The following is a 20,085-nucleotide window of genomic DNA, read 5'->3' as shown; positions in this document are numbered from 1 at the left end:
TCCATTAAACACACTGTATTTCAAACCCTCACAGCCTGGTTTTCATACCGGTCAAAAACTCGAATTATTGTCTTGAGAAAGATCTGAAAGAGCAGTATAGCCTAGCTGTTGTGCATAAATAAGCACAGCCCTTGTCAAGTGAAGATAATGCCCTCTTGAGGGGAACACGTGCACTTGCATATCGGTGAAATCTGTTATGTGTTTGACAGTTGAGGTGTAATTCCTACAGAAAGTTGATCAATGAAACAGAAAACACCACCCATACACTCTTCCATAAGTATGCATTTATTTCTTAATTAATTTAACTTAAATATCTGACAATGTCTTTGCTTGAAACAGTGCATTAAAACGGAAAAAGCCTACCCGGGCATAACCAAACCTGAGATAGACACACATTATTTGATTATTTGACATTATTGACATATATTTGATATATATATATATATATGTACACATCACACATTTGAGATATATATATATATGAATAAATAATAACATAATAAACAGCAATATGACAAATAATATCTTCAATAAATATGCCACATTGAATAAAACTTTTTAATAAATAATGATTAAATAACTTGTGCAACACCAGCAAACTATATATCAGTGAATGTTCAGCTATTATTGAAAGAGGAATTTCCCTGTTGAACTCATGAATATTAAATGATGTCACTGGAGCAGGGGCTGACAGCTACATGAAGGTAAAGCTTGCAGCACTGGGGATCTCTTACTGCACCGGCTTTTACTTTCCTAAACCAGGCTTCACACTGGGGGAAACTGATTCTAGATCAGCTTAGAAGGGTAATTTCTCACACCGTGTCTACACTGGACATGAGCGGTGGCGCACGGCATGACAAAATACAATAGACCCTATTATAATCAGAGATGCTGTCTACACTGGATCTCTGACTGCTGCCTCGTTCTATTTATGACATACTGAGACAATGTAAAAATGATCTGCAACAGACGCTTTGTGGTGTCCGGTGTAGACCCGTCTGGTTCAGAGGTCTTGGTGCATGTGTCCATGCTCAGGGTTTTTGCTTTGCTCGTCTGGATGCCATGAGACCAGACGCTGGTAGCGCTCCTGCCGCTGCTGGTCAGGGTCGATGTTGACCCACACTCTTCCTGTCCATTTGAAGCCCCGAGTGACTAAACAGTCACCGTGCAGAGAGAATTCATCCAGCTCTCCAACCCAACCTGATGGAAATATGTGAACAACAACAATGGTCAGTTAATTAATATTCATCATGCGTACACTACCAGTCAAATCTATGGCATAATAATGATTTTTAAATGTTCTAATAGTCTTCTTTTAAAAACATTCTTAAAAAAATGTTTTAACCCACAGTGTTTAGTTTGGTATTGCTATGTGGTTGATATGATATTTTGGTATGATCTCAGACTGCCCCTTCAATGCAAGTCCATGGGATGACTAGGCACAAATCTAATAATAATAAAAAATATAAATCACCAATACAGGAAATGGAGGCATATGAACAAGAGAAACTCACCATTTCCATCTGAGAGGTGGTTGTACCACAGCAGAGCGGTTCCAGCTACAGGTTTGACCTTCAGATTGCCTTTATCACAGTACTGCTGAGAGAGATCACCTAAGACCTGAAACACACACATACACACACACACGTTTGTTTTTGTGAAAAGTGGGGACATCCCATAGACGTAATGGTTTTTATACTGTACAAACTGTATATTCTATGGCCCTAAACCAACCCTACACCTAACCCTAACCCTCACAGGAAACTTTGTGCATTTTTACTTTCTTCAAAAAAAATCATTCTGTATGATTTATAAGCGTTTTGAAAAATGGGGACATGGGTTATGTCCTCATAAGTCACCCTCTCCTTGTAATACCTGTGTCATACCCATGTCATTATACAGAGTTGAGTCCTGATATGTCACAAAAAGACTCACACACAACACACACACGATGGCTATCATAATTCAAGACCTTCTTCCTTTTGCTGCCTGGTTGCTATGGCAACAGAGCTCACCTCCCCTGTTGCCACAGAAACAGGACATGGCTCACCTCCTCCTCATAGGTCCTGTTGTCAGCCACGGGGAAGCTGGTCTCTCCTCCTCCATCCGCCGAGTTCAGATGCAGCAAGACCGTCAGGTACCTGGGACACCGAAATACTTCATTATGGCGTCTCATTCAACAACAGACTCCAAGTGTCTTCCCCAGGAGCTGTACCTGCATGCCACCTGTGTGGAGGCGGAGTTATTGGCTGCCAGGTGTGTGTGGGCGCAGCTGCTGTCGGGATTGGTGAGGCTGCTGTCGTGGTGGGCGTGGCTGTAGCCGCCCTGCTCATAACGGACCACTTCCATTGGCTCGCTGAGATCGACCAATGAGGACGGCAGTCGCGTTAAACGGGTCACTCTGGAGAAAAATATATAAATAAATCATAGTTTGTCTATGCTTTGATTTAGATTAGATTTAACGTTATTGTCAGTGTGCAGAGTACAAGTACAGAGCCAATAAAATGCAGTTAGCATCTCACCAGAAGTGCAAACAGTAATGTGTATTTGCATGTTTTAAACTAGCTCTACTTTGTGTACTACATCTAGTACAAACGTAATTAGCATTTAGCAGACTTTAACCAAAGTAATGTAACGACTTATTACCAGAACAATCTTCTTAGTGTGACCTGCGACTAATGGGACGGTTCAGCCAAACATGAAAATCCTGTCATCATTTACTCGTATATCAATACAATCCAGTACAAGTGTCTTTCTGCTACAGAACAAAACCTTTTCCTTTCTACAACACAACTGAAATGTTCTTCAAATGTACTCATTCTTATGTTGTTCCAATATTCAAACCAGTATGACTTGTGTCAAACATAAAGGAAGATATTTTAAAACGATGAAAATTAAAAAAAAAAAAAAAGAAAAAACAGTTCCAAATGGTTTTGTTCAATCAATGAAAGTCAATGAGGAGTCCAAAACAAAAATCAAAAAAGCAAAGAAAAGCAAAACAAAACAACTGTTTGGCAATACAATGATAGTCAATAAGGCAAGAGGAACAAAACAAAACAATAAGAAAGTTGAGAAGGAAGGCAAAACGCCCCCCAAAGATTTTAAAGTCAATGAGAAATCCGAAACAAAACAAAAGTCAGACAGCGAGAGACAGCGAGAGACAGCGACAGCGAGAGACAGCGAGAGACAGCGAGACAGCGAGAGACAGCGAGAGACAGAGAGAGACAGAGACAGCGAGAGACAGAGAGAGACAGAGACAGCGAGAGACAGAGAGAGACAGAGACAGCGAGAGAGCGAGACAGCGAGAGAGCGAGAGAGAGTTTAAATTAATAATCTGCAACTAACTGGTTTGGGTTTGTCAGGTGTATACTCAAAACCTCACTGAAAGCCTTTACCTGTTTCTGATGCTCTTCAGCAGGTGGTGTGTGCCCTCTCCGAGGTAAAGTCGTGTGTGTGTGCTTCTCTGCCTGACCTCGGCATGTCCGTCCGAACCTTGGCCAGCGCTGCCATACTGCAACACTCCACCACTGACGCGCTTAAACTCCTGCAGAGACAAAACTCCTGCAAACACACACCAGACACCACTCCAAATCAACTACAGCTTCCATGCACCAGTAATACAGCATTCAGAACTCTTATGCATCCATTTCACCATTTAATGTAGAAAATGTGCATGGTTCAATACATAGTACATTACAGGTGGATGCTACGATGTTCTGGATATTTGTAATGCATTTCCATGTGGTTGCTTGCTAGTGTGTTCTAAGTGGTTTCCTTCAGGTCCAGGTCAAGTGAGCCCATTTACGATTTTGGTGACTATAAATGGCTTGGACTCCTCCTTCAATGTAAGTCTTTGTTATTCATCAACAAGCCGCATGTTTTGAGGCAGCATAGCACAAATCTTAATGATGTGGGAGAAGTTACATATTTAGGTTTGGGGTGTGTTTAAATCCTTCACATAAAGTATGTGCAACAGTAATAGCTATACTTGCCTCAGGAAACAGCTCAAGTGAAACATTACTGCTTATGGCAGTGTTACAATGAGCAAGGCGAGAAAACAAGAATAGTATTTCTCGATTTTTCTTCTTTATTCGCGGGTCAGTGGGTCTTCACTCTTTCCCCTCCGGAACCGGACCACAGCGGGACACTCTCCAGACAATAGAGCTGGGGGACCGGAAGAGGGGACACTACCTCAGTGAGACCGGATGTGTGTGTAACCCTCATATTAATGAGTGATAGGATCCATTTGAATGCTGCTAGAAAACACTGCATGCTGTGTCAATGTATCAGACCCACCACTCTCTCTCTCTCTCTCTCTTTCGCTGTCTCTCTCTCTCTCGCTGTCTCTCTCTCTCTCGCTCTCTCTCTCTCTCTCTCTCTCTCTCTCTCGCTCTCTCTCGCTCTCTCTCGCTGTCTCTCGCTGTCTCTCGCTCGCTGTCTCTCTCGCTGTCTCTCTCGCTGTCTCTCTCGCTGTCTCTCTCGCTGTCTCTCTCGCTGTCTCTCGCTCTCTCTCTCGCTGTCTCTCGCTCTCTCTCTCTCTCTCTCGCTGTCTCTCTCTCTCTCTCTCGCTGTCTCTCTCTCTCTCTCTCTCTCTCTCGCTGTCTCTGTCTCTCTCTCTCGCTGTCTCTGTCTCTCTCTCTCGCTGTCTCTGTCTCTCTCTCTCGCTGTCTCTCTGTCTCTCGCTGTCTCTCTGTCTCTCGCTGTCTCTCTGTCTCTCGCTGTCTCGCTGTCTCTCGCTGTCTCGCTGTCTCTCTCTGTCTCTCGCTGTCTCGCTGTCTCTCTCTCTCGCTGTCTCTCTCTCTCGCTGTCTCTCACACACACACACTTCACTTACCAGAAGGGCTGGTCTCAAACCCCGTGTGGATTTTCCATAAATTGTATGAGCTCAGCCAAGATCCATCAGTCGAATGGGACAGACTCAAAATCTGCGTCGGAACAGATGGTTTTAATTCTGGGAATGTTAATTGTATTACTGTTTCTATCTCTCAGCTCTCTCCACATTCACTCAGTATTCCCAAAATAGAATTCTGTCATCATTTCCTCTCACTCGTATTGTTCCGAACTGTATTATTTTCTTCCGTGGAACAACAAATGAGTTATTAAGCTTGCAAAGAAGCAGATAAAAACTACAGTGTTTTGGGCACAAATATACAAGTACGTATGCAATGTATTTATATACACTGAAAGTAAGCAATAAAAACTACTTAGGGTTGTGCGATAAAATAAAATCGTGTGTGATAAAATAAAATAAATGACACTAAAACCGCCAGTAGCTGTCAGCAAGTCCCTGTCTTAATGAGTGAATTATTGAATCATTCATTCAGATGATTCACTCAAAACAGCCGATTAATTCAGAAATGAAGCAAGTGAGTATCTTCATGCATAGATCATTGACTCAAATGATTTGTTCAAAAACTGATTCAGTAATGAGACCCTGCATGGGTTGCTCTGCTCTGACTCTGGAACTACTTTTATTGGCAAAATAGAAAAAAACAGACTGTTGAGTCTAAAATTTAACTCGCTCAATATTGTCGTCTTGTTTGTTGAACTGCTGTATAAAATCAATCTCACTTGGAATTACACACACACACACACACTAATATTCTGTGTGATATTACTAAACTATGTCTTATCTTTAAAAAATAAATGAATAATATATATATATATATATATATATATAAACAATGATATTTTACCTATATAACTTGAATTATGTGGACATTTTAACTGTATTCTAATTAGCTTCATCTACGTTATTTTTCTTGCAATGTGAGTGACACACTCAATAATGTCAACTCACACATCGCTAAAACAATAATTACGATATTATCGTAGAAGATAAATATCACACCCACCCAAACTGAAGGTCATAATCACTGAAAATATTCACGTCCACCGCAACTCACACAGCTTTGCAGCAAGGAGAGAGTAGATGATGACAATACTCTTTTAAGTCACTGAGCTGAGCAGAATGAGTGTGTCTGACCTCCTCCCTCTGCAGCAGGCCGTCCTGGTTGAGGTCGAGCAGGCTGAAGAGCTCGTCTTGAGTGAGCTGCTCGTCCTGGCTGTCCGGAGCTGTGAGGAGTGAGCTGTGTGTCAGGCCCTTCAGCTGAGCCAGCTGCATCACCACACTGCTCTCCTCCACACTCAGGAACCCTGGGATCTCTGAAACACACAGCACTGCCCATGTCTCTCTGCATGCTGCATACTACCAATAATATCTCATCTACTTATTATGCAGTGAGACACACACACACATAAAAAATATTACGATTAATTTGTTCAAATAAAATCTTATATATATATATGTTTGTGTATTTATAACAAAAACATGTATTTATGTGTTTCAAGAACGATTCAAGGATGCATTAAAATTAACAGAAGTGACTGACATTTATAATGTTACAATGTTACAAAATATTTATATTTCAAATAAACGCTTTTGAAAGTTCTATTCATTAAAGATTCAAAAAAAAAAAGAATCACGATTTTTCTAACATATTCAGAAACATTTCTTGAGCAGTTAATCAGTATATCAAGAGTGATTTCTGAAGGATCATGTGACTCTGAAGACTGGAGTAATGATGATGAAAATACAGCTTTACATCATAGGAATAAATTACATTTTAACAATATCTTAAAGTAGAAAACAGTTATTTTAAATTGTAATAATATTACACAATATTACTGTTTTTATTGTATTTTTTAATCAAATAAATGAGATCTTAGTTCACAGAAGAGTCTTCTTTAAAAAATATATATATATATATATATATATATATATATATATTCCTATATACACACACACACACACACATATGTATACATATATACACACACACACATATATACATACATGCATACATACATACATATACAGTACAGACCAAAAGTTTTTGAAATGTTATGAAATGAAAATGTTTATGAAAGAAGTTTCTTCTGCTCATCAAGCCTGCATTTATTTGATCAAAAATACAGAAAAAAATGTAATATTGTGAAATATTATTACAATTTAAAATAATTGTATTTCAATTTATTATACTTTAAATGATCATTTATTTCTGTGATGCAAAGCTGAATTGTTAAGATCATTATCACATGATCCTTTAGAAATCATTCTAATATGATGATTCATTATCAAAGTTGGAAACAGTTCTGATGCTTAATATTATATATTAATATTTTGTAATAACAATATACACTACTGGTCAGTAATTTGGGGTCAGTAACTTTTCTTTCTTTTTTTAAAATAAAATCAATAATTTTATTCAGCAAGGATGTGTTAAATTGATAAAAAGTGATAGTAAAGAAAATATATTATTAGAATTTTTTTTTATTTTGAATAAATGCAGTTCTTTTGAACCTTTTATTCATCAAATATATTAGACAGCAGATCTGTTTCCAACACTCATAATAAATCAGAATATTAGAATGATTTCTAAATGATCATGTGATGTTACATGTGACACTGAAGGCTGGAGGAATGATGCTGAAAATTCAGCTTTTCATCACAGGAATAAATTATTTTTTTAAAGTATATTCAAATAGAAAACTATAATTTTAAGTTGTAATAATATTTCACAATATTACAGTTTTTTCTGTATTTTTGATCAAATAAATGCAGGCTTGATGAGCAGAAGAAACTTCTTTCAAAAACATTAAAAATAGTAATGTTTACAAACTTTTGGTCTGTACTGTATATATATATATATATATATATATATATATATATATATATATATATATATATATATATATATATATATATATATATATATATATATTACAATACCAATATTACAGATGCATTGTTCATGTTATTTCTTTTAAATGTTTTATATATATTATTTGGAAAAAAATAATGTTTTTATAAATATTAGCAATTACATTTTATTTGCAAATAAATGAACATATGTACATATTGTGTTATAAACAGTGTTATAAAAATGTATAAGCAATTAAATTAACTTAACATTTTGTAAATGTTTGGTAATATAACTTACAAACGTTTTTAAAAATATTTGTAAAACAAATGTTTTTATAATATTAACAAAACATTTTTTAAGAAATATTCATATGCAATTCAATTGATATTTCTCTATAGCTATTATTAAAAAATAAATGTTATCTTAAATATTATTTGCAATTGAATTCAAGATTTTATAAATATGATTTAAAAACAAATACATATTTTTATAAATATTACTTGCAAACAAATAAATACAGTTTTCCTGTGTTTTGGGTCACTACACAATACTTATAATAATAATAATAATAATAATAATAATAATAATAGTAAAGAATGAGTGAGTAAATGTTTGGCTATATATTACTGTATATATTGCTGACTGTATAGTACATATTAAGACTGGTTTAATCTAGGTAATTGACACATTTGTAAGTAGCTAAGATCAGAGCAGAGGCCATTAAGATGTGAAATGTAATGAATTGTTCCCATACCCCTATTTGAGACTCATGGTACTGCCTGACCCATGACAGTGTTAATGAGACCGTGCCATTAATGTGTCATGGTGGGGCCATTGTTTCTCTGGGATGGGTGAGAGAGCTCAGGGATTTAGACTGCTACATGTAGGTTTCAGCGTCATCTATCACTGTTGTTGTTCAGCATCATTCAAATGCACACAACGCATAAACATATTCATATTCAGGCATGCTCTTCATAAAGCTCTTCCGCATGGTTTTTCTGCAACAGATGCGGTCTCTCTCTAGCTCATTAGATCGGAAGACGGGAAAAAAAGGGTGAAGTGGACAGGAAGTGATGGCCATTCTTGGGGTAGACATTGTGTAGTGCTCCCAGCAGGGGAAGAATAACTCCTGTGCATCACACACACACAGCCGCTCCAGCCCTCTCACACTTCCTTTCACACACACTTCTGTCACAGCCAGACCTTCCCACAGCTCTACACTGGCAGACTGTTCCTGATAGACCTACCTATCCATCCATCTATCTATCTACACCTCCTTTGACTCTTGGGGGGAGTGTAATGTACAGTGCTCTCTTCAACTTCAATACCACGACTGAGGTGCTCTTGAGCAAGTCACCGAACCCCCAACTGCTCCCCGGGCGCCGCAGCATAAATCATGAACACTGCTCTGGGTGTGTGTTCACAGTGTGTGTGTGCACTTTGGATGGGTTAAATGCAGACCATGAATTCTGAGTATGGGTCACCATACTTGGCTGTATGTCACGTCACTATTATTATCATAATCACACTCCTCAGGAAATAAGAGAGGAAAAGGAAGAGTGTGGTAAAGTGGAGCTCACTGTTCATCATCTCCAGCAGAGAAAGGGAACAATCAGCACCTCACACACCCTCATATACACCCTCCCTAACCAATCCACTCTCACATCCTGCAAAGTCCGGCCCTCTGTATAAATACACCTATTACTGATTGATGGTGACACTACCTTACACTGAGCCTCCAGCTCTCTGATGCTGACAGCGTCTGCTCTACTGCTGCTCCTGCTTGTTCCTGGCATCAGTCCCGTGCCCAGCAGACTCTGGGAACCTCCTGTTGTGTACCCATCCCAAGCAACATGACCCTGTGCCAGGCTCTGGGCTACAACAGCATGTAGATGCCCAACTTGCGGGGACATGAGTCTCCCTCCAGCTGAAGCGGTGCAGCAGAGTGTCACCCACACGCCCGAATCTTCCTGTGCTCGCTCTTCACTCCTGTGTGCCTTGAGAGGTAAGACTCACCTATAAAAGACCGACTCTCAGTGATCCGCAGGAACCATGATGCTGAACACTACATGATTTATATACACTGTATATATTAGGGCTGAAACGATTCCTCGAGTAACTCGATTACAAAAAATGATCGAGGCAAATTCCTCTGCCTCGAAGCCTCTTTTAATATATTTTAAATCTCACGTCAGGTTCTTTCAGGCAATTATTTTTTTTTATGTGACAACGCGTTTACGTCACCCACAAAGCGGAAGGAGACACAAGGAGTCAGCAGTGTTTTGATTTGAGGCGTGTCTCTGTTAATGAATGGAGCAGAAGCGCGTCTTCGTCTATTTTACACACACTGAAGCGCGTGTGACGCTCCGGTGATTTCAGCGTCTGCTGTCTCACTTAATAAGGACGTGAACACACGAACAACATCTCCAGAACTGCTCTGACACTCACTTCATGAGCATTTGACCGTTTGATTTGAGTAAAACTAGCGTCACATCACATACACAGAACTGTAAAGGTACGTCAACCCGTCAAAATAAAAGTTTGGTTAAAGACTATTGTTCAGCAGAATGTACATAGCCTGCCACAAAAAAAAACTAACATTAATATTTTTAAGGTTTAATCACACAACATTTCTTCCATGTTTTATTTTTAATAGTAAATCCCCTTTGTTTACCAAAAAGTTGTTAATTTTCAATAATTAAAAGATAAATTAAATTAATGTTTTAGGTGTTTAATGTTTAATTTGCATCTCAGAAAATGCTTTATTTAAAAGCCCAACTGAATGGCACTTAAATTCACTTAATTCATCTGTCAACTTTATTGTCATTGTTCACAGTACAAGTACAGACAGAGAATCAATGGGTAATAATTAAATGTTTATTTTGGATGTTCATTGCATTCTATGCATTTAAAAAATACAAATATTTTTTTCTAAAAAAGGAAACTTAGTTGTTAATTTTAAGAGACCCAGGAGTCTTATTTTCTCTTGCATAATTAATATTGCATTTTAATTAAGCAAAAACAAATTTTATCCGATTACTCGATTAATCGATGGAATTTTTGGTAGAATACTCGATTACTAAAATATTCGATAGCTACAGCCCTAGTATATATACACACAAAATGCACTGAAGATATTTTTTCAGCCCACTGTTTTCAGTTGTGGCTGGTGCTCAGCGTTACACGGCCATTATTGCAATTATTATGCAAATGAGTACTACGGTCAATGTTAGGTGGAAATGAAAATCATCTGCAATGAAATGACAACATAGCAAGCGTCCCAAATCGCGTACTTATTCACTATTCTATGATGTTTTTTAGTATAAACAGAGCACAAGTAGTGAGTTCACACTGAAATTTCCAAAAAGAAAAAGTGCAGTTTAAACACCCGGATGATAAACTTAAATAACCGAAAAAACTAAGTGTGGAATATCGGACACTTCATGCACTCAACTGTCACCGCTTTGATTACATAATGAAGGCGGAGGGGCTATCAGACTCGGATTATGAATGACGAAATAACCTTATATAATTCATACACTATATGGTCTTTTCAGGATCATTTCTCCATGCAGGAGTCTGTGTGTGTCTGTACGGGACAGCTGCGCCCCCATCATGAACTGCTACAGTTACCCCTGGCCTAGAATACTACAGTATGACCAGTTTCCCAAAGATCAGCTGATGTGCCTCTCCTCAGCTGCGTATATGCCGAACAGCACTAGCGATGACAGCCGAGGTAAACAAACATTTTCTTTTTTTACATACACAGTTTTTCAGAGAAATGCAGATAGGAACAATGCTGGGTTTCCTCTGTCAAACTGATATTTGTGGTTGTTTTCAGTGGTGTCTCGAGCGAGCTGCACAGACTGTGTCCTCCAAAGACCTGCTCCACCTCTTCTGAAAAAATTGCTTTGGTAGGAAACACTAGTTTTCGCTTATACTAACCAACCTAAAACTGTTAATGCTGAAACTGGTTTCTCATGTCTTGTTGTCTCTCTGCTAGTGGTTAAAGTGCGTCTATCCATTTAGCTGGAGGAAACGCCAGCGGCTGCTCAACCAAGAATCACACAAGTGGAAAAGCTATCAGTTTAGAGCGTAGAGTTTCAGAAAACATACCTCAGTGTTCATAATGATGTAAATAATAGAAGATCCTTGTCCTATATTTTTAAATCTTAAGATATTAAAGTTTTTCAAATGCTTTTCTGAAACTGTAGTTCACATGAACATTTCCTGTCACAAATGTTGAGGTCACTGTAATTGATGTCGAAACCAAAACTTACAGTTGATATATGAAAATGAATCTCTGTAAACTCACCAAACAGCAGTGGTTTCAGGCTGAGTGTGCGCATGTTATGAGTCCGGTCGGGAACCAGAGAGACTCTCTGCACGTGTCCAACCTGAGCAGAACAGATACACATTACTCTGGGTCCCTCAAGAGAGGGGAAAATGACTTGGACAGCGAACATCAACTTTAATGTCTGTCATTTTTTAAACATATCAACACATTTTTAACACAATTTGAAAAACATATTATTTCAATTCCAGATTAAATTCCTTTCTCTCTCTTTACAACTTTTTAAATGACTTCTGTTGTTATCATTAACTGAAATACTACTTTTAATATTAAAATGGTTCATTATTTGAAACAAAGCTTAAATTATAAAAAAAAAAAAAAATTAAATATTAATAATAAAAATACCACGCTTAAAAATTTGAAATGCTGCCTTAGGTACTGACATAAAATAGCCTAAGCTTTTGTTGTAGTACTAACATTTCTACAAAGAAATCTGAAATGAAAAAAAGGTTAAAGCTACACTGAAATATAAAACAATAACAATAAACGTGACAACAGCACTTAATACAATTACTAAAACTTGAACTAAAATGAAAAATACCATTTGTAAAAAATGGAAACCAAATATAGTTTTAGAATTTGCAGCATACATAACTATGATAAAAACCTGTTATAATTTACATTTCCTCACTATGAAAAAAGACATTATCTGAAAATATAAATTCCAATCCAAAATTGCAAAAATTATTAATGTAATGTTTTATGGATTTCTTTTTCTCCAGTCTTATTGTATTACTGTTTTGAATTAATAAAAAAACTAGATTTAAAATTAAACGAGGATGGTAACGGGGATGCATTATTCATTATTTTAAACTTGCATCTTTAAAATGTCCATGTTTTCTATTAGTATTACAACTGCTAATGGGGTAGGTTTGAACAACAGCATTTTTTGTACTTGTTTCTAAGAGACAAATAGGAAATTGTTATATATTTAAGAAAAATGAGACAGTGCAAAAAAAAAACACCTTACAGATGTTGAAACAAAATGTGTTTGAACACTCCCTGACTCCCCAGATGTTAAACTAGAGCAGGACAGACACGTGTGTGGTGTGTCGGGCAGTACCCGGATGCCCTCCAGGCGCGGCAGCTGGAAGGAGAGCCCCGGGCTCCGCTCAGCCGAGGACGGGCTCTGCTGCTCAGGCATGGGTCCAGGGGCACTGACGCTGCTCTCCAGGGGTACATCCTGCTCCCCAGAGCCTGTGTTATAGTGCACATAGAGCAGCAGCGCGATGATGTTTATTATATAGAGGTGGAAGAAGGCCATGACCACGACGAAGTAGGCCCTGGAGCACACACTGCTCTTCTGGATGTGGAGCCGCTCGCGGCCGCCTGGGGCTCGCGCTGGAGGGGGGAAGTGATGGGCCTCCGCCTCGAGCCTGCGCAGAATGTCCTCATACTCACCCATCTCCTAAATCATGGCCCTCCTCTAAGCTTTCGATTCAGCCGGGGTGTATCCAGCAGAGGTTACATAGTTTGACAGCTGCTCCCCAGCATCACAGCCACGAGCGCGATCCCGAGCTGAAATACACCTCGATGACGAGTCCGAGGCAGATCGCGGGCGCGCGCTCATCTGAGTGTTGACAGGGATCTGTGCAGGAATGTGTTCGAGCTCAACCGGAGGACGAGGAGAGATTCAGGACGACCTCAGCTGCCTATCGGAGGGCAAACAAATCTGACAAGTCGTACACACACCAGATTTACACCAATAAAAGCGGGAAACCGCACAACTCCTCTATAAACGAAGAAGGAAAATAAGAACAGCGTTGTTTAAACGTCTGTCGTTTTGCCCTGCAAGCAGCGCGAGTCAGCCGACGCTGAGATACGAATAATCCTTTCAAAATAAAAGCACGGTCTTTTTCCGTTTACATAACCTTAGCTTAAATAGATACATTTTGCCACAATTTCCCTCAAATACAAATACTGATAATTACTTACCATGACTGCTGTACTACACAAATGTATAATTGATAATTGTGCTTAAAGTATTATTGTCTTTATATATATTTATACACACACACACACACACACACACATAAAGATATATATAGGCTACACTTGTAACACTTTCTGTTTGTACAACGTGTGTGTGTGTGTGTGTGTGTGTGTGTGTGTGTGTGTGTGTGTGTGTGTGTGTGTGTGTGTAGTACAAACTGAAAGTGTCACATACATTATTGGAGTATGTTTAACAAGAAAATACCGTGTTAAGTCTTTCACGTTTAATTCAATGTGTTGCTTGCTATTTCTTTGTAAATATTTGTGAAATTCTCTAGCTTTTTCTTTTTGAAAATTATTTTAAAGTAAATCCAACACCACTTTTTTTCAGTGTAAGAAATTAGACAAGTGCATTAATACATTGCATGAATGTATGGTGCATACAAGTACAAAAACAAACATTAGCAAAAATACACGTTAGAAAAATAAACCAACAAATCAATAAGCTTAATGAAAATAAAATAAATTAAATCGTATAGATATTATTTTAATAAATAATAATAAAACAATACATTTATAAAAAGACTGAATCATTGGCAAGAAAAAAAAATCAAATAAAACATAAAAAATTGATAATATTACTTTATTAATTTGACAAAAATGTTGAGGAGGTAGCTTGAAGTCATGAGGTTAGTCACAAAGAGCCTGCGTCCCAATGTTCATACTATCCATCCTAAATAGTATGTGAGATTAGAATAAATGTGTCCCAAAGCACAGTATGATGAAAAGAGTATGCCAAAAGGACCCAGATGATTTACTTTTTCATGTGGATTTTTGAAGTGTGGATCCAGCTCAGAACTACAAACACGAATAAAAAGCGTTAAAAACTACAAACATGGCGGATGTGCGCGACCAATGGTTAAGTAGAGAGGTTTAGCTAAAGGGGTTTGAGTTACATTTAACCAGTTAAAAATATGTATTTAATGTTATTGTGTTATATTTAATCTGCAACGTCAATGTAAGGGTTTATAAACATCCATTTGGCCATTAATAAAAAAAAAATCATTATTATGCAAAAAAAAAAAAAAAAGAAAAATAATTGTGAGCAGAGTTCTCCACATAAAGACCCACGGCTGGCAGATCAATGTGCTACTTTTCTCTCTTCTTCGAGGCAAAGCAAAAAACACTGTCGGACAACAATATAATATGCGGGAAACTAATAATAGGTTATTCATCATTTACTTGTACCAATTATACTATAACCGTAAAATTAAATTGATCAGCTGTTCATTGTCTCCAACAACGCCTGTAGTCCCACTTAGCAACTCTAAACAAATGTGAACTTTTGGCTCTACACCCAATTCAAGATTTGTCCTTGTATAACATACAAGCTTCAGCTTTGTTTGTTAAAGTCATAGACTGTAAAAAAAGATGGACGACTCGCCTTCGCTCTCTTCCATTGGTCAAAACTGAAGCCGCCAGTGTCCCGATATGGCGCTGACATAAACTGTATATTCTGTGATGAAGAAATTGAGACCACGGATCATTTGTTTTTCTTCTGCCCTTACAGTAACACATTCTGGTGTGACATGTATGATTGGTTGGAGCCTTATCTCCAGTCTCTCTCTAGTTTCACTAGAGATAACGTACTCGGTTACTAACGTAACCTCGGTTCCCTGAGATGAGGGAACGAGTACTGCGTAAGCTAGCTTACGCTATGGAAAAGGTCCCCTTTTCTCGAGAATATGAAGCCAAAAATTATCCTTAATTTTTAAATAATGTAAAACGCAGTGCTGCAGCACAGCAGACCCAAGCGAAGCGGCTCGCGCGCTTATTGGCTGTGCTGCGGCAACTGCAGCAACCTATGGTGAGGCGGCGGAGAGTAACAAACCAATGGGGGCGCTTCACGCCCATTGGACGTCAGAGCGCGCCAAAATAGGCGTGGCTGGAACTATATAAGCCACCGCTTCACCATAGGGATCAGGTTTTAAATCGACTGAAGCGATCACCCGGTCCGAGCACATAGCACGGCAGGTTACGCAGTACTCGTTCCCTCATCTCAGGGAACCGAGGTTACGTTAGTAACCGAGTACGTTCCCTTTCGAGAGTACTCTCGTACTGCGTAAGCTAGCTTACGCTATGGGAACACAATGTAAAACGCCGTGCGTGCTCGGGAACTTCGACCTGTCACAGCCCGAGGCGAGAGCTCGGGGCTTTATAGCAGGAGAAATCCCAGTCCCAACAGCCAACCTTAGTGAGCTTTATATAGGGAACGAAAAAAGGGGGACGTGATAAGGCTTAGCACGTCTATATAGAAAGTACCCTGGCCTGCAGGGCAGGGACTTGCAGATTATAGAATCTAATAAATGTGGACGGAGAGGCCCAGCCTGCCGCCGCACAGATATCATCCAGTGGTATCCCGCAGGACCACGCCCATGACGAGGCCATACCTTGGGTGGAATGGGCTCTGATGCCGAACGGGCAGTGAAGGCCCTTAGATTTGTAAGCCAGCGAGATAGTGTCTACTATCCATCGTGATAGGCTTTGCTTCGTGGTGGCGAGACCTCGGGTGCGCCCACCAAAGCATATGAAGAGCTGGTCCGACCTCCTGAATAAGGCGGAGCGCGCAATATAGGTTTTAAGAGCCCTGACGGGGCAGATGAAGCTCGCGTTGCTTTCGTCGCTTTGCGAGGAAAGGGCTGACAGCGAGATGACCTGCGCTCTGAACGGTGTTGAGAGCACCTTGGGGACATAGCCGTGTCTTGGTCTGAGAATGACTCTGGAGTCATTAGGCCCAAACTCGAGACAGTCAGTGCTTACAGATAGCGCATGTAAATCCCCCACTCGCTTGACTGAGGCCAGAGCCAGTAGAAAAGCAGTTTTGAACGAAAGAAGCTTCATATCGACAGACTGAAGCGGTTCAAAAGGGGGGCCCTTTAAGGCCTCTAGGACCGTAGACAGGTCCCAGGAAGGGATTGAAGGGGGTCGGGGAGGGTTCATCCGACGAGCTCCCTTAAGGAAACGAATGACCAGTTTGTTTTTTCCCAGTGATAGGCCGGCCACCGGAGCATGAGAAGCTGCAATGGCTGCCACATACACTTTGAGCGTAGACGGGGATCTGCCCGCATCTAAACGCTCCTGTAGGAAGGAGAGTATCTCCGTCACGTCACATAAGTGAGGGTCTAGGTTCCGTGTCCCGCACCAGGTGGAGAACACTGACCATTTCTGCGCGTATAGGCGCCTGGTTGAGGGCGCTCTGGCTTCCGTAATGGTCCTTAACACTCCCTCAGGGAGGTTCCCGGGTACCCGTTGAGGGGCCATACATGAAGGGCCCAAAGTTCGGGGTGGGGATGCCAGAGCGCGCCCTTCAGCTGCGTGAGGAGATCTTTCCGCAGCGGTATTGGCCATGGGGCTGTACTGGACAGCTGCATCAGCTCGGAGAACCAAGGTTGGGTCGTCCAGAGTGGGGCTACTAGCAGCATAGCACATCTGCTCCTCCTGACCCGATCGACTACCTGCGGTAGCATCGCGACCGGTGGGAAGGCATAAAGCGGGCGTCTGGGCCAATCGAGGGCCAGCGCGTCCCTGCTCTTTGAAAAATATATTGGGCAATGAGCGTTGTCTTCTGAGGCGAAGAGGTCGACCTCTGCCCTGCCGAAGATGCTCCACATCAACTGAACCGTCTGTGGGTGAAGAGACCACTCCCCAGGGGGAACATTCGCCCTGGAAAGCATGTCCGGGCCCCGGTTCAGGATGCCAGGTACATGCGCTGCCTTTAGCGAGCGCAGATTGTAATGTGCCCATGTCAGAAGACGCTCGGTCAGGGTGTGCAAGGTTTCTGACCTGACACCACCCTGGCGATTTATGTAGGCCACCACTGACATGCTGTCTGATCTGACCAGAACATGGTAGCCCTTTAAAAATGGGAGGAAAGCTTTCAGGGATAGTTCGACCGCTATCATCTCCAGACAGTTTATGTGTAACAGTCGCTCCGGGCTCGACCAGAGGCCGGAGGCAGACCTGCCCTCGTACAGGGCGCCCCAACCGAGGTTGGATGCATCTGTCGAGACTACTTTCCATTTCGAGACAGCGCCTGTGCTTACGCCTAACTGATACCAGTTGGCTATTTTCCAAGGGGCCAGAGCTGTGATGCAGCCGTGGGTCACCCTGATGCTGGAACACGGTCTCTCAGCCAGCGCTGTAGTGGGCGCATGCGCAGCAGGCCCAGTTTGAGAACCGCAGAGGCTGATGCCATCAGACCTAGCATTTCCTGAAATCGTTTGAGCGGGTAAAGAGACCCGGCTTTGAACGACACGGCTAAATGCTGAATAGTGAGAGCGCGCTGTGACGTCAGACGTGCTGTACATGTCACAGAGTCTATGTCTATCCCCAAAAAGGAAATCCTCTGGCTGGGAGACAGAGCGCTCTTGACAGTGTTGATCGTGAGACCCAGGCATTCTAAATGGCTGAGGATCCAGGATCTGTGTGTCGTCAGTAGTTCCTCGGAATGGGCTAAAACTAGCCAGTCGTCGAGGTAGTTCAATACTCGCACTCCCCGCATTCTCAGGGGTGCGAGAGCGGCATCCATGCACCGTGTAAACGTACGGGGCGCTACGGAGAGGCCGAATGGAAGAACCATGTACTGATAAGTCTGCCCCTCGAAGGCGAATCTCAAGAATGGCCTGTGATGGGGTGCTATTTGAATGTGAAAGTAAGCGTCTTTCAGATCCACTGAGAAAAACCAATCCCTCGGGCGAATTTGCGCGAGTATTTGTTTGGTAGTTAACATTTTGAACGATCGCGTCATAAGCGCTTTGTTCAAACGTCTGAGATCTAGGATGGGTCTGAGACCGCCATCCTTTTTTGGTACGAGGAAGTAGCGGCTGTAAAAGCCTGACTCGCGCCGCGCAGGGGGGACAGTTTCTATCGCCCCTTTTGCAAGAAGGTTTATCAGTTCGGCGCGAAGGACGTGTGTCATTTCGCTTTTCACTTTCGTTTCGACCACGGCGCGAAAGCGCGGCGGTCTGCGAGCGAACTGGAGCGAGTAACCTCGTTTTATTATATTCAAAACGCAATTTGATATGCCGGGGATGGCCTGCCATGCAGCGGCTCGTGCGGCTATGGGTTGAATGTGCTTCGGGCACTGGCCGCCTGTTATGAGGGGACCAGTAGCTCGAGTATGCTGTGCTTGTGACACTGTGGTGACAGCGCTTATCTGTAGGGTTGCGCACTGAGAAGTGGGCACGCGCGCTACATTTAGAGCACCTCCGGCGCGAGCGGGACGGTGGGCATGAAAGGAGACCCGAGTGAGTCTTTGTGACACTTGGGGGAGTGTGTATACATGTAGGGGTGCGTACTGTGTAGTGGGCACACTGCCTACATAGAAAAAGCTCTTTTTGTGCTTTATTGAGGTCGCCGTGAAAACGGCGTTTGTGTGCAGGCGTGCGTGCATTGTAACAGGCTCGTTTACTGCAGTATAGACATCTCCAACCGCCTTTAGTGAGGGGATTGGAGGAAGCATGTGAGGTTTCTTGTGTGGTGGTCCGGCCGCAGCGGGACTTAACCACGGTCTTTTCAGCCCGAAGGTCAGGAGGGCTTCGGAGGCTCGGGGTTCAGCACAATCCTGGGCCGAGGTCCCCGGCTCTCTGGCGGTTTGCGGCTCGTAGAGCGAGAGCGGTGCTGGGTTTTGGTCGCTGGGCGAGACTGTAAGTCTGGCTGCGATGGCTTCGAGGTCTGAGGGAGACCAGCAGAGCTAGAGCGTTTCGGCAGGAAGTGTCTCATTGCCTGTGACGTTTTCTGAGCCTCAGTGAAGCGTTCAGCGAAACCCTTAACCGACTGGCCAAAGAGGCCGGAAGGCGAGATAGGAGAGTCGAGAAAGGCGGATTTGTCGGCGTCTTTCATCTCCGTGAGCGTGAGCCAGAGGTGTCGCTCTAAAACAGCGAGGCTTGCCATGCTTCGGCCGATCGCTTGTGCTGTGGTCTTTGTCGCACGCAGGGCTAGATCAGTAGCGCTGCGGAGATCTTTAAAGTCATAGGTATCTGGGGCAGACTCATCCATGTTACGGAGAAGTCTGGCCTGAAAAACCTGCAGCAC

General features: G+C 41.6%; 1 protein-coding gene and 1 long non-coding RNA gene across 2 annotated transcripts; one reads left to right on the top strand and one right to left on the bottom strand.

The window, feature by feature from the left end:
- Positions 1 to 917: 917 nt before the first annotated feature.
- On the bottom strand, positions 918 to 13,892 carry p4htma (prolyl 4-hydroxylase, transmembrane a). Its single transcript, XM_059541303.1, has 9 exons — positions 13,124 to 13,892; positions 12,022 to 12,103; positions 5,987 to 6,165; positions 4,835 to 4,925; positions 3,396 to 3,561; positions 2,216 to 2,401; positions 2,051 to 2,141; positions 1,515 to 1,620; positions 918 to 1,200 (listed from the first exon to the last, which is right to left on the bottom strand). Exons 1-9 carry the CDS (start codon positions 13,463 to 13,465, stop codon positions 1,004 to 1,006), a joined length of 1,440 nt encoding a protein of 479 aa, XP_059397286.1. The 5' UTR covers positions 13,466 to 13,892; the 3' UTR covers positions 918 to 1,003.
- LOC132129659 (uncharacterized) lies at positions 8,707 to 12,017 on the top strand. Its single transcript, XR_009428553.1, has 3 exons — positions 8,707 to 9,711; positions 11,548 to 11,620; positions 11,710 to 12,017. It is a non-coding gene; the product is annotated as an uncharacterized LOC132129659 (long non-coding RNA).
- Positions 13,893 to 20,085: the final 6,193 nt, after the last annotated feature.

This window comes from Carassius carassius, chromosome 46 (assembly GCF_963082965.1).
Source record: "Carassius carassius chromosome 46, fCarCar2.1, whole genome shotgun sequence".
Taxonomy (NCBI): Eukaryota; Metazoa; Chordata; class Actinopteri; order Cypriniformes; family Cyprinidae; genus Carassius; species Carassius carassius.
This window is presented reverse-complemented; position numbering and strand designations above follow the sequence as displayed.